The sequence below is a fragment of the Pholcus phalangioides genome, unplaced genomic scaffold, assembly GCF_987345545.1.
Source record: "Pholcus phalangioides strain wild (caught in Gottingen) unplaced genomic scaffold, Ppha-v1.0 ptg000003l_1, whole genome shotgun sequence".
NCBI classification, from domain to species: Eukaryota; Metazoa; Arthropoda; class Arachnida; order Araneae; family Pholcidae; genus Pholcus; species Pholcus phalangioides.
The window spans coordinates 45331252-45343994 of NW_028301596.1; the positions used below are offsets into that span (position 1 = coordinate 45331252).

At 40.6% G+C, this 12743-nt stretch overlaps 2 protein-coding genes and 1 non-coding gene across 7 annotated transcripts in view; all 3 read right to left on the minus strand.

The window, feature by feature from the left end:
- The window catches only part of LOC149088675 (dimethylglycine dehydrogenase, mitochondrial-like), a 73979-nt gene that overhangs the window by 29026 nt on the left and 32210 nt on the right, over nt 1–12743 (minus strand). The gene's annotated exons all lie outside the window — the stretch shown is intronic.
- LOC149088676 (WD repeat-containing protein 70) lies at nt 1526–3672 on the minus strand. The gene has a single exon (XM_089248852.1). It carries the CDS (start codon nt 3574–3576, stop codon nt 1636–1638), a length of 1941 nt encoding a protein of 646 aa, XP_089104978.1. The 5' UTR covers nt 3577–3672; the 3' UTR covers nt 1526–1635.
- Nucleotides 6846–7007, minus strand: LOC149088677 (U1 spliceosomal RNA). The gene has a single exon (XR_016195450.1). It is a non-coding gene; the product is annotated as a U1 spliceosomal RNA (small nuclear RNA).

Consider the following 12743-nt stretch of genomic DNA (forward strand, 5'->3'; position numbering starts at 1 on the left):
GCATACTGAGGTCGTACCCTGCGTAGACGTTTCATAGAACAGGTCAAAATTTCAATGTACCTTGCAGCATTCATTGTCATTCCCTCAGGTAGAAATTCCTTGTGGATTTTCCTGTTCTCAGTTAAGAACCAATGCACTAAACAAGCACTTTGTAAAACAAGTTTTTCACGGAACACAAATGACGCTCAACTGGTCAACGGTGGCGGCAGATGGTCAACACCTGCCACTACGCATGTGCAACATTTTGCTTCGCCAGTGTTGCCAGATCGGCCGTTCTGACTTCATTCACCTAACTTTATTGTCAGAGGTTGTACAACTTTCTCCTTGCAATATGAATGCCTTGTTTGCATGTCTACATGTTAATTGAATACTCTTTCTAATTAAAAGTATGCCCCTAGGACTACCTGTTTGCCAATAAAAAGGGGCCAAGGGATCAGTGCCGTCTGAACATGTGGGCCCAGGCACAGACCAGAGCCTGTAAAGAGGGGAGGCCCTCACAAAAAAAAAAGTGATTTGGTTGGAATTTGAGAATTCGCTAGGTAGTGATTCAGGAAAATCAAATAGTGAAAATGGTCAATCCTAGCTTTGTTGATTCATAATCAGAGAGGGAACACGCATCAGAATGTAAACGCTTTGGAGATTACAGTTTATTTTTGCCTCTAGTCACAGTACTACTTTATAATATCAGGAATATAAATCCAGACATACAGTAGAACAGGGCTTGACAAATCAGGAAAAAAAATTAGGCAACAGACAGTTTTTAAGAGTCGATCATTTCTTTCCCAAGAAAAAAATATTCCAACATCGGTTTTTCCCTCTCACTTTTCCAGGTTTCGGTGATATTTTTTTCCTATTAGTGGACACGCTGACATTAGTCCTGAGAATTTTGTGTTGCCTTTCAGGTCAAATTTAATCGTGCATAAAATATTTGGGTGCAAATTCCATTTATTTAGTTGCCATGGCGACGGGATTTGTCAAATCCTGCAATAGACTGACCATGATAAAAGTTTAATGTTAGACACCTGTCCTAAAACAAGATGTCTATCACTTACCTGAAAGAAAATTTGGTGACTTTTCCTTGGCTTATTTAGAATTTATTCCTTGAACTTCTACATAGCGCACAAATTTGAATTTGCTGACTGGAGCGCTTTCGGTTAACAGATGTTTTGGTTGATCGTATTCAGATAATCGATGCTCTACTGTAGATATCTTTATTTTTCAAGATAACTGATATTTCAGTTAGATTTTTTCAACAGCTGAATATTAATCGGGCCGGACAATTAACCCTTTCTGGCAAAGTGTCCCCATTGTGAGACCATGTTTTTATATTGTTTTCTATGGGTTTCGGAAAAATGTCTGCCCTCCAAAAAGCTAACCTGTTTGAATTTCTTTATTTTTTCGATTATAACAAACCTGAAAGTTCATGGAATAATTGTTACGATAAATGCATTAAATAAATACAATAATAAAATCAAAAATGTGCAATAAAAAAACGACAAAAAATTCAAAGTGTCAACACGATATGAATGAATGTGAAGAGAATCATTTAATAGCAAAAAATAGCATTTTCTCGGACTCTTATTCAACACATTCATGTGTATATAGACTACACAACTCATTGCCAATATAAGATAATCATGACAGCTTCGTTTTTTTCTCAGCTGGTTGTTCTCCGGTGGATTCTTCCTCATCAACCTCATTAGGTTTTTGAAAAACAGGCTGCGGTTGAGTTTTAGAGTAGGCCGGAGTGACCCAATAAGGATTATCTTCAGCATCCTTTGCATATTTCAAGATGGCTTCACGAGGATCTACAGTATCGTCCACTCGTTTTTTTAGCCCAAGATTCCTCACAATGAATGACGACAAAGTGCTCCCGGCAGAAGCGAGTCTTCCACCTTGGCCAGGTCCAGTCACGGGCAGGTCGGGTCGGCGTGACTTCAATGGATCTTTACGATCTTTTTCCATTTGCTTCTTAGTACCCTGTGGTCTATCAGTTCGAAACATTGGTAGTGCATGTGGTGTGATTATTTGCTGCTCTGCGACCATTTCCACCTGCTTGATCTTGCGTTTCGTCCTGACAACGCACAACTTGGCTCCCCGTTCGCTCATACTGGGGTTGTAAAAAACTTTAACCTCACCCGATTTGGTGGCTGCAATGATTTGATTGAGCTTGGGATGCCACATGCTGCGTACAACATCAGATTGTCCGACATCTATCTCATAGGATACTTCAAAAGTATCTCGGTTGAGAAAAACAAGTTTTCCAACTTTCTCGTTCCTTTCCAAAGACAATCCAGTCAAAACATATCTGTCATCGGGACTAAAGCTGCAGTCAGTCATCGGATACCTGTTGAATAAACCAGTAGCCGTTTTTACTGGCTTCTTAAAGCTCCTGAGGTCCCAAAGTTTCATGGTATCGTCACAACCCCTAGAAGCGACATAATTCCCGTCATAAGAAAACGATAAAGACGACGTATCTGTGCCATTCTGGTGAGCATCCCGTATCAGGAACGCAGTATTCACGAAATGCTTTCGGTGATCCCACATTTGAATTGAACCATCTTGACACGCAGTGGCCACGAGCATACCATTACGACTGTACTGACAAGATATCGGGATTGCTCTAAGCCCTCCTTTTTGCCTCGGCTTTATAACGTTCTGCTGTTTGGCGATTTCTTCCAAACACCAAATCCTCAAGCTACAGTCATTGGAACATGTTAGAAACTCGCCTCTTTCTCTAGGGTGCCAGCACCCGTCGTTCAACATAGCACAATGACCCTTCGTCCTCGCCATGTCCGTGATGTACTGGTCACCTTTCGGGCATTCAAAGATTTCAAAACCATCACGATCGAGTAGTTTAGCCTGGGAGTTTCCGGACACTATCAAGATGCTATCCCCAGTTATACTGTAAGCCAGATTTTTAATTTGATGGCACTCGCATGGCCGTAGAGTACGAAACGACTGCAGCGTCGCATCCATGCCGGCGAAATCCCAAAACTTGACATCAAAGTCGTAACCCCCACTAACCAATCTGGCCCCACTCGGATCCATACTGATTGCGGAGACTGTTTTCGAGCCATGCTCCAGGCATATCTCGTGACTGGCTGGTATAGCGCTGTACCTGCTGTTGGCTGAATCAATGTCTTCGTCAGAGTCATCATCACTGTCATGTTTAGTGCCGGGCACAGTCACTGATGGGGTGACCAACCCCGGAGGAAGTGGTGGGCCAATCAAAGAGTCATCCGAGGAGCTACTGGAGGATTCATCAACATTTTCGGGTTTATTCGATCTGTTTGAAGTTTCGAGTGGATGTTTGTCGAGATCACTGCTTACGGCAGCGAATTTTTCTTTGGCCGCTCGGCGAGTTTGTTCAAACATGGCTTCGAAATCGAATGTCCTAGCTTTCTTACCGAAGCTTGAAAATCCCATCTTTGAGGACACGGCAGCATCATCAGTGTCCTCTCCTTGTCCTCCATCAGTGTCCTCCGACGCTTTTTCTTCGTATCTATCTGGCTTGCGATGATGATTGCGGCTTCCACGGAGCGCTCGCATTTCTTCGAGATCCTCTTCTTCCATATTTTATTCACTGAGGAAACACAATTAACTCAAAAATAAACAAATCGGATAAATACACAAAAAGCTATGTTGTATTTACTTAAAAAGTTCAGTTCGGACGGTGAAGGAGGAGTAAAGTTTCGATGTAGTCGATAACCACAAAATTAATTTCTCGTCTGGTTTTTTTCAATCATCATCACTGATGGGTGACCATACTTAAAAAAACAGGACATTCCATTGATGTAAAACTCGCGTGAAATAATGAATTGAAAAATTTATAAATGAATGCTGTTAGTATACTTGACAAAAATGAGCATTTTTACCAAAATGATGGTTAACCAAATCCTATGGAAAAAATTTATCAGTCCCGGAAATACGGGACGTATGGGCCACTTCTTTCCCGATATCGTTATTGAAAAAAAATCGGTTAATGAAAAAAATTAAAGATCTGAATTCAGTTTTTTCTTCTGTGTAATTTTTCACGTTAATTCATCTTAAATGAAAAACAAAGACGGATTGAGATTAAAAAATATATAAATACCGACATATATTTTCAGTCAACTTTCGGTTTGGAACTTCGAACGAACTTGGCCGCTGTGGTGGTGGAGTGGTCATAGTGACGGACTCGCATCGCGATGACCCGGGTTCGAACTTCCACCACAGTGGTGGTCAGCTGAAGTTGGTTTTCTGTGGTTCCCATCTTCGAGGTCTGAATGCGAGCCGATCTCCTCGTTGAAGAGAACAACAGGCCTCTCTACAACGACACACTTATTCAATCGTTACATTTCCCTCATCTTTAGAAAAATTGGCGGTAGATGGCAGCACTACACATAACAAGCATTACACAGAAAACAGACTTCATATGAAGTTCACAACACTTACATTCACAGCTTCAAGCATGGCCCAGGTCTTCTTTGACCACCTGCTAAAATTTCTTCATTGAGAGAGAGCAGTAGGCAATGATCTGGTTAAGAGGAAGGTTTACGAACTCGCAGCCGGGTTTTCCAAGGGGCAGGTTTATGTTCCACATGCAAAGCGAATCGCCCAGCGCAACACGCCGCCCACCCACCAATAGGAAAAGCGGTATGACTGTTTTTCCTACACAGCACAACACGCCTCAGGCTAGTGCTTTAAGTCGGGCGTGATTGGCCGACTACTTCTGGAGGAGTCAAATGCGCCGTGCGCCGCGGATCTTCTCTAAACTTTTTTGTTCTGTTTTCTTTCCCTTCCTCTGTCTCCTTTTATTGAACGTGAATGTGCGCGACACACAGAATAGATGTTGCGCCACGCTAGGAAAGCACAAACGCGTAGCATGATAAAGTTACACATTTCTGCCTACCTGAAACGGTCTTATTCGGTTCACGATTCATCGGTTCTTTTCTGGCAGGGCCTTAGCATGCCTTCTTGGGGTCCTCCTTGAAAGGGTTATTACTATGCAAAATAAGTGTAAATTTTTTTGGGCCCCGTAGTCGTCTCGGGGCTCTGAGGGCAGTCGCCCCACCTCTCCAGCCTAGTTATGGGCCAGTTTTTCGGGATTTAATCCATTTTGCATGCTTGTAAAACTTGCTTTTCACCGGCTTGTGTGTAAACGAAGACTAGTTCGTAAACCGAACTATGCGCAAATCGAGCCACACGTTAACCGAGTGTTGACTATTTCTCGGAAAGCAATCAACTTATAGATGAAAGCACCAATTATCGCATGAACGTGTGCATTAATCAAAAAAGTCTGGAATTCGTCTTTGTTTTAAACAGATGGCATTACAGAAACAACTAAACCCTAATTGCTTTTCCATAGGTTTGCCAAATCCATAAACTGAGAAGAGAAGACGCCTGCGCACGCACCCAGGGTGATGTCAATTTTTTTAATTTTCACAACAGATGGCGCTACGGCATTGACAAAAAACCAGCCAACGCAATACTTTTTCCCAACTAAAACAGACCCATTGAAGAAAAACAACAAATACACACTGATCCAACTCCCTTCGCTAATAATGAATTGTTAAAATATCATCTGGTTAGTTTTATTGCTTTGTGGCTCTTTCCTGGAGCATGGCGAAGTTTTCTCCGCCTCGCCGTCATAACACGACAGTTCTTCACAATCAGAGGGAAAATTGCCGTTACAATGGATTTCTACAAGTACTTACAAACGAATTTTAGTTTTTTTTGGAATAACTAAACATAAAAAACATATAAAGGGGAAACATAAATGGGGGGGGGGGGACGAACTAGATATATTTACCTTTCTTTTTCCTTTTTTATTTTGAACTACTTTTCTTTTCATCTATAAAAACAGAAGGTAGGTTTTCACGGCTGGAGTTTATTATAAATTTCATACTTTTTTCAGGCGGGGGCTGTTATGCCGTGTTCCAAGCATCTTTCATGCAGACGTTTCGTCCACTACTGCGATCGACATCTTCAGTGCGGTTTTGGTGAGCGAGGAGCCGAAACGACCTCCTTGAATGATCGTTGTCCATTGACTCTTTCGTTGGCCATGCAGAAGGATCAAATTCGTCCTTGAGACTTCGAGCAAGTGATATGTTGATGGGGACTTCTGATTGGGTGGGTGGGGATCGGAGTCTTCAAATTTTAATTGGGGGGGGGGGGTGTCCGAATTCCGAAGAGTTCATTTTCCAACCATCCTGATCTTGGTATTTCGGATGCCATATTTTGCTCAAGTGCAGCCCTTCTTCCTTCCTGTTGAAATTATCGCTGTGCTTAACGATCTCAATAGTTTCGTGGTTTAGTCGGGAGTAGAAGTAGGGTTTCTCAAGAGAGAAACAGTGTCTTGGAAGTGGTTGTCATGAGGGTAATAATAATGAACGATAAGATAACCCTCCTGAATTCGTCATCGCCCATTTGCGCCCCATTCATTGCAGCCTTTAACGAAACCATGCAGTTGATCCGCTAATGACTCATAAAGATTTGCACATTTTTACATTCACGTCATTATTCTGTAGAACTTAGTAGGTTTACTCTTGATACACGGGGCCTCACCCGGACACAGCGCGAGGACTTCATGATCATTAGATCCGTTTACAATTTGCGAGAGTTAGCATGCAAATTGGCAGGTAGATATTTTTAGCTAGGTTGGGAAGCTAAAAAAATCAGTCAAAAAGCTCTCAGAAAAATCAGTTTGCCTAAGGGCCCCATGATGCTGTTAAGGCCCAAGCTTACTTTATAGAAATTGCACGAAATTTCATTCCAAGAACTCAGTTTCTCATGAATTATTTGTTACTGATAGAACTTTCCCCGTTCAATCCCAGAAATGCTGATTACTCATTTATAATAATGTGAGGTCAGCGCGAACGCTAACCCCGCTACCAAAAATTGTGCGCCCCAAGCAATCCCAATTAGCGAATGTGGCAAAATTCAGCCAACCGGAGTGCAATGGAAGGCCTCATCCCGGGAAAGCCGCCTTCTTGATCACGGCATCTCCAGCGCCAGGTAAGTATGAATAATTTACAAAGGCTCAAATTCTCATACAAAATTACTTCAAAATTTTTTTAACAGATTATTTAAATCTTCAAAACATTATTTACAATATTTTTTTTTAATTTTGAGAGCCATATATAGATTTCTAGAATTTATTTTGTAATTTTTTTAACTTTTATACTGACTTACACAATATTTTTCATAATCTCTCAACCAACTTGTTGATGGTTTTGCACAATAGATGGCAGTACACACGTTCGTTTCATGAAGTCCTAGCTTCCTCTGAAATATAAATCATCATCTATCTATCTATCTATATATATAAAATTGATTTTCTGTGTGTGTGTGTGTGTATGTTCTCTATACAAATCTACAATTTTAGATCGATCGTCGCCAAATTTTGCATATATACCAAATGGGACCCGACTTGAACGATAGGCTACTTTAAAATTTCGCCAGACCAGGGCAAATGCCCCAAACGGGCAAAAAAACTGTCCGGCAACAATGGTTTTTGGGCCTCAACAATCACTTTCCGAACGTTTACTTTGGTTACCGTGGTTCCCTAGCAATGCGTTTCAGACGTGTATATGCCTTTACAACGGTTTGTCCCTTCTTTAATCCTGTTAGTATATGTATAATAGTTTATGCCTTTATAATGGTTTGCCACATTTTCAATATACTCTCAGTAATGAGGCTTTTTGAATAGACGTCATAATCATCATCAGCATCGCTTTGAGAGTCAGGAAAAGGGTGATCCTCATAGAAATCATTGCTAAAATTGTCGATTTTACTGTAGAAATGCGGAAATTAGTGGGATTTTCCGCCCCATCAATAATTTTAAAAATTGTATTGAATTCTCGATTTTTAAAATATTCAGTTCGCTTAGAAATATACGAAGCCCAGGAGATTAAATATGAAGTAATTAGCCAAACGCAGATTCTTTACCAAAGTTTATAACATATTTCTCAAAAGAATCAAAAATTGCTGCATCGCAATCAGTGATGGAAGGTCAAGTGAATTTCAATATTTTTCAAAGAAAAAAAAATACGATATACTCTACACCAGTGTTTCCTCAAAGCTGGCAATATCGATTCCCCCGGAGGCGTCCCCCGGAGTCGATGGAAGAGTCCTGGGGCGGGGGGGGGGGGCAATAGAACCAAAGGGTTTAGTACAGGATCGTATGGGTTGACTTGTGTTGGGGGCGATAAGAAGAAAAAAAAATTAATGTGGGGGGAATGGAGCAGAAAGTTTTCGAAACTAAAATGCTCTACACCAGTGTTTCTTAACCGCCGGGTCGTGACATCGATCAAACCGGGCCGTGAATGATTCAAAACTGTCTCATTTTTTCCCATTCATTCCCTATTAGTCGTGTGTATGACAGGGACTTCCTTCCCCTCACAAAAGAGAAATCAACCTTGCCGCGGGCTTCCAAAGCTTGTGAACCACTGTTCTGTACACTAAGACGACTGGAATAAGGTCATTTGATCATTTTTGTCGCACCATGGTCATTTTTTGCACACGAGGGCTAATTAGACCGGGACCTACGACTGGAATAAAGCTATAACTATTATCTAGTGGCTAAGATCAGCGGTTTTCAACCTATTTTGACTCGCGAAACCTTTTCTGGTCAATAAATTTCTATGGCGGAGCCCCGTAGGCCTATTTTTTTATTTATTCATCAAAGTTGCTGATTTATTTATGTTATTTAAAATATTTATCACTATTTTTTTTTTTCAAATTTACTGTTTTTTTTACTTTGCTCGAGCTGCCACGGAGCCAATAAAGAGTGCACACGGAGCCCTTGGGGAGCGAAGAAGCGGTTCTAGATCCATGTGTCCTTAGCAGGGCAGGATTAACCATTAAGCAAAATGAGCACGTGCTTAGACCATCAGAAGGAAAGGGGCACCACAAAAAGGTCAAATTGAATTTTTAAAGTACATTTTTTCAGCTTCAACCATACGATGCGATAGAAGATCCTAAAATTTAAAGAACACTTGATTGTATAGTTGAAGTTTCCGAGTTTTACATTTTCGGATGCACCTCTCATGAACCTTGGGGAAGGTATATTCAGTGATAGCAGATTTTTCTGTTTGCCCCAGAACCGATATTCTTTCTTCAGAAATCCACTTCTACTCCCGATTAAACCGCGAAGCTATTGAGATTAAGCACAGCGATAATTTCAACAGGAAGGAAGAAAGGCTGCACTTGAGCAAAATATGGCACCCGACAAACAGAAATACCAAGATCAGGACGGTGAGAAAATCCACTCTTCCGAATTCAGACCCGCTTCATTCAAATTTGAAGACTCCGATCCCCACTCACCCAATCAGAAGTCGTCTCGTCCCATTAACATCAACACGTCACTTGCCCACCGTCACAACGACGAAGTTGATCCTTCTGCGTCTCCAGCGATAGCGTCAGTGGACAACAGTCATCTAAGGCGGTCGTTTCGGCTCCCCGCTCACCAAAACAGCACTGAAGATGTCCACCGCAGTGGTGGACGAAACGTCTGCTTCAAAGAAGCTTGGAACATGGCATAACAGCCCGAAAGGTATGATATTTATTATTCATGCATAGTTAGCTGCTTATGCATACACAACGTTGATTTTGATAACAAATTTTTTGCACTTTGTGGAATGCAACGGTTTTTGCAACTGGAGTATTCATTGCACTATAAAAGTGTCCAATGACATCCAAGACAGAGAAAATTATACGATCTATTTGCCTTGTGTTCAGTTTTGGAAGTTTCTAGGTGGGGGGGGGGGGTTTAAAGGGAAATAGCAATGATGTCAAAACCGGAGGTCGTGCCCCACCTGCACAGCCAACTCACCTACAGATGAAATGATGTGTTTTTCTTCACCTTCTACAGTATAAGATGACAAGAATATCCCTTTCAGATCCGCATCAAATTCACCGGAGGAAAAAAAAAATTTATAGCAAAAATTATATTTATATAGAGCTTATATTAACCCCATGCAGAAAAAATTATGAAAATTCAATTTTTAAAGAAATTAGTACAGCTATGTCTATTGAGATGGACACTGGGTCTCAACGGTTGCAAAACTCGTGAAATCTTGTTTTTAATGTCAGTCTAAAATACTGTGAAATATACTAATAACTGCAATGTAGATTCAAAAATAGTCGTGTCTGAATGCGGGCTTCATGACCCTTCATGTAAGAGCCCTGTCAACGCATGGGCTCACCAGGGCATGGCCTGGGGGTGGGCCTTTTGGTGCCCCAGGAGCTTCTGATGACCTTTCATAGAAATTAGCATCAATTGTAAGAGGGGAATAGGGTCCATTGGATTGCTCGGGGTGGGGCCCATAACGTTGTCAATATGGCATTGCCCATATGGTGGTGGGGGAAGGGGGTGGTCTGGTTGCCCGTCACGAATTTTACTGGTTTTGTTTCCTCGCACTAACTTATAAGTTTATAATTAGAAGGGCCGTGGAAAGTCCTGGACTCTGACCCACAAAAGAATCCAGTTTATAGGGATCCAGAATAGGTGGGCCATGAGTTTATTGATATGAAATTTCTGTTCGGTTTCATCGCTTTTTAACGTGTCAATATTTGATACTTCCGATTGATTATACAGGTTGGGCCCGAACACATGCCATAATTTATATATTTATATAAAATCACCGAGTTTATGACAGGGCAGTGAAATAAACATATTGCTACAGATTTTTTTCTGGAAAATGGAAAAAAAAGTTCAAAATTTCATGCATAGATTTGTAATTACATACATGCTCTACCGTTTGTAATTGGTTAAAATTAACAACTTTGACATGAATCATGAGAAGAATCGATAATTTATTACGTATAATCTCTACTGCAGATCATGTTAGCAAATGCATGAATTGAAATAAAGCAAATTTAAGATACGGCTTGGTTGGCTTGCAAATGTTATATAGGTCAGTTCTTGGGGAAAAGCAGGTCAAAACTCAAATGCGAGCTGTTACTGTTTGTCAAAATTTTGCTTTTGTATTTTACCTGTTTTGAGGTATAATACAAGCAATGCATGAAATTTTGTGCAATTTCTTCTAATACCCAGGAAATAACGCTTAACCAATGCACTGCAAGCATCACTGTAAGTGTAAGATGTCAGTTTGTTGATTTTATATTAATTTTTTTTCAAATAAGTTATGGAGTTTTGGCTCACCCTGTACATTACACATAACCGCTGAAATGTCTTGCATATCTTTCAATCATACTTTTTTTGAAAATTCTTTGTCATGACAAATAGAATGATTCTATATAGAGTCAGTTTTCAATGAAGATATAATTAAAATTTCAAGCATAAGAACATATGAAGACACCAAAATGCTGGAAGGAAGAAGTTTTGCTGCCTTTAAGTCCCAGTGTCCATCTCAATGGACATCACATTATCTTCATGCAAATGCTTAAATACGAGTGCAAATGAAAGTATCTTCTATGGTATAAGAAGTATAGGTATATAGAAACGCTGTAAACAGTGAAGAAAATTCCACCATAAAAGAATTTTTAAGAGAGAAATAAAAAATATAAAAACGAATTTATTGTATAAGCCAAGAAGCACGATTACTAACATAAATAGTGGCAACGTTGCCACCGTAGTGTTGTCAACGTAGAAATATAAATCTTATACAGTGGAGGGATTGTTGCCAATACCAAAAAGTCAATAATGTACCTTATCACATGATAAAATATCAATGATAAAATATTTCATAACTTTCCATATAAAATTAATAATGAAAATTAAATATATTGTGTGGTGCACGTTGCACGCGGCACAGAAAACCTACTCCTAGGAAAATCCGGCTTAAAGCCGTGTGTGTCGCACGCAACGTGAATCACTCAGCGCGACACGCCGTCCAATCACCAATAAGAAAAGCCTCACAACAGCGCTATACGTCGGGCGTGATTGGCCGACTGCTTCTAGGGGAGACAAATGCGTCGTGCGCCACACGTTTTCCCAATGTTCTCTTCACTCTTGTGTGGTTTCATTCCCCTTCCCTTCAAACCGGAGCATGCAGACGACAGAATAGATGATGCCAAGGCAATGTACTATAATATAGCCGCCCTGATCTGATGCGCCATGCTAGGAAAACATCACGCGTAGCGTGATTATGTAACACGTTTCTGCCGGCGCGAATTGGTCTAATTCGGTTCACGCGGCGTAAAAAGCCTATTCCTAGGAAAACCCGGCTTTACATTTTTCTGTCAGCGCAATAAGGAAGCAAAAACAAATAACCTAGAAAGAAGCAGACGACAGCAGTTCATTTCAGCTCCCTATGAATAGAGCCCACAAACTGAACTTGGTTTACAGTTCAGTTTTTGGGTCAGCACATAAGGAGGCATATAAAACTAATAGCCTGCGAAGAAGCAGAAGACAAGTGAACATCTGTTCATTTTAACTCCCTATGAACAGAGCCCACAAACTGAATTTGATTTCTAGTTCAGTTCTTGGGTCAGCACACAAGGAGGCATACAAAACAAATGGTCTCCGAAGAAGCAGAGGACAGAGGGGGGAGGGGGAACGTATATTCATTTCAATTCGCTCTATGTATAGAGCTCGCAAACTGAACTTGATTTACATAGTTCAGTTCTTCGGTCAACAAAATAAAAAAGCCTTCAGAAACTAAAAAAAGTTGAAATGCAAAAATATTCGAGATTGAAATGCTGACCATATTTCTTCGAGAAAAATACGGGAAATTACAATCCCAAATACCAAAAAACTGACTTTTGACGCCATAAATGATGCCAAAGCCGAGCAA

What these genes read in the sequence shown, in the direction of transcription:
- LOC149088676 (XM_089248852.1), bottom strand. Translation starts at nt 3,576, where the DNA reads ATGGAAGAAGAGGATCTCGAAGAAATGCGAGCGCTCCGTGGAAGCCGC.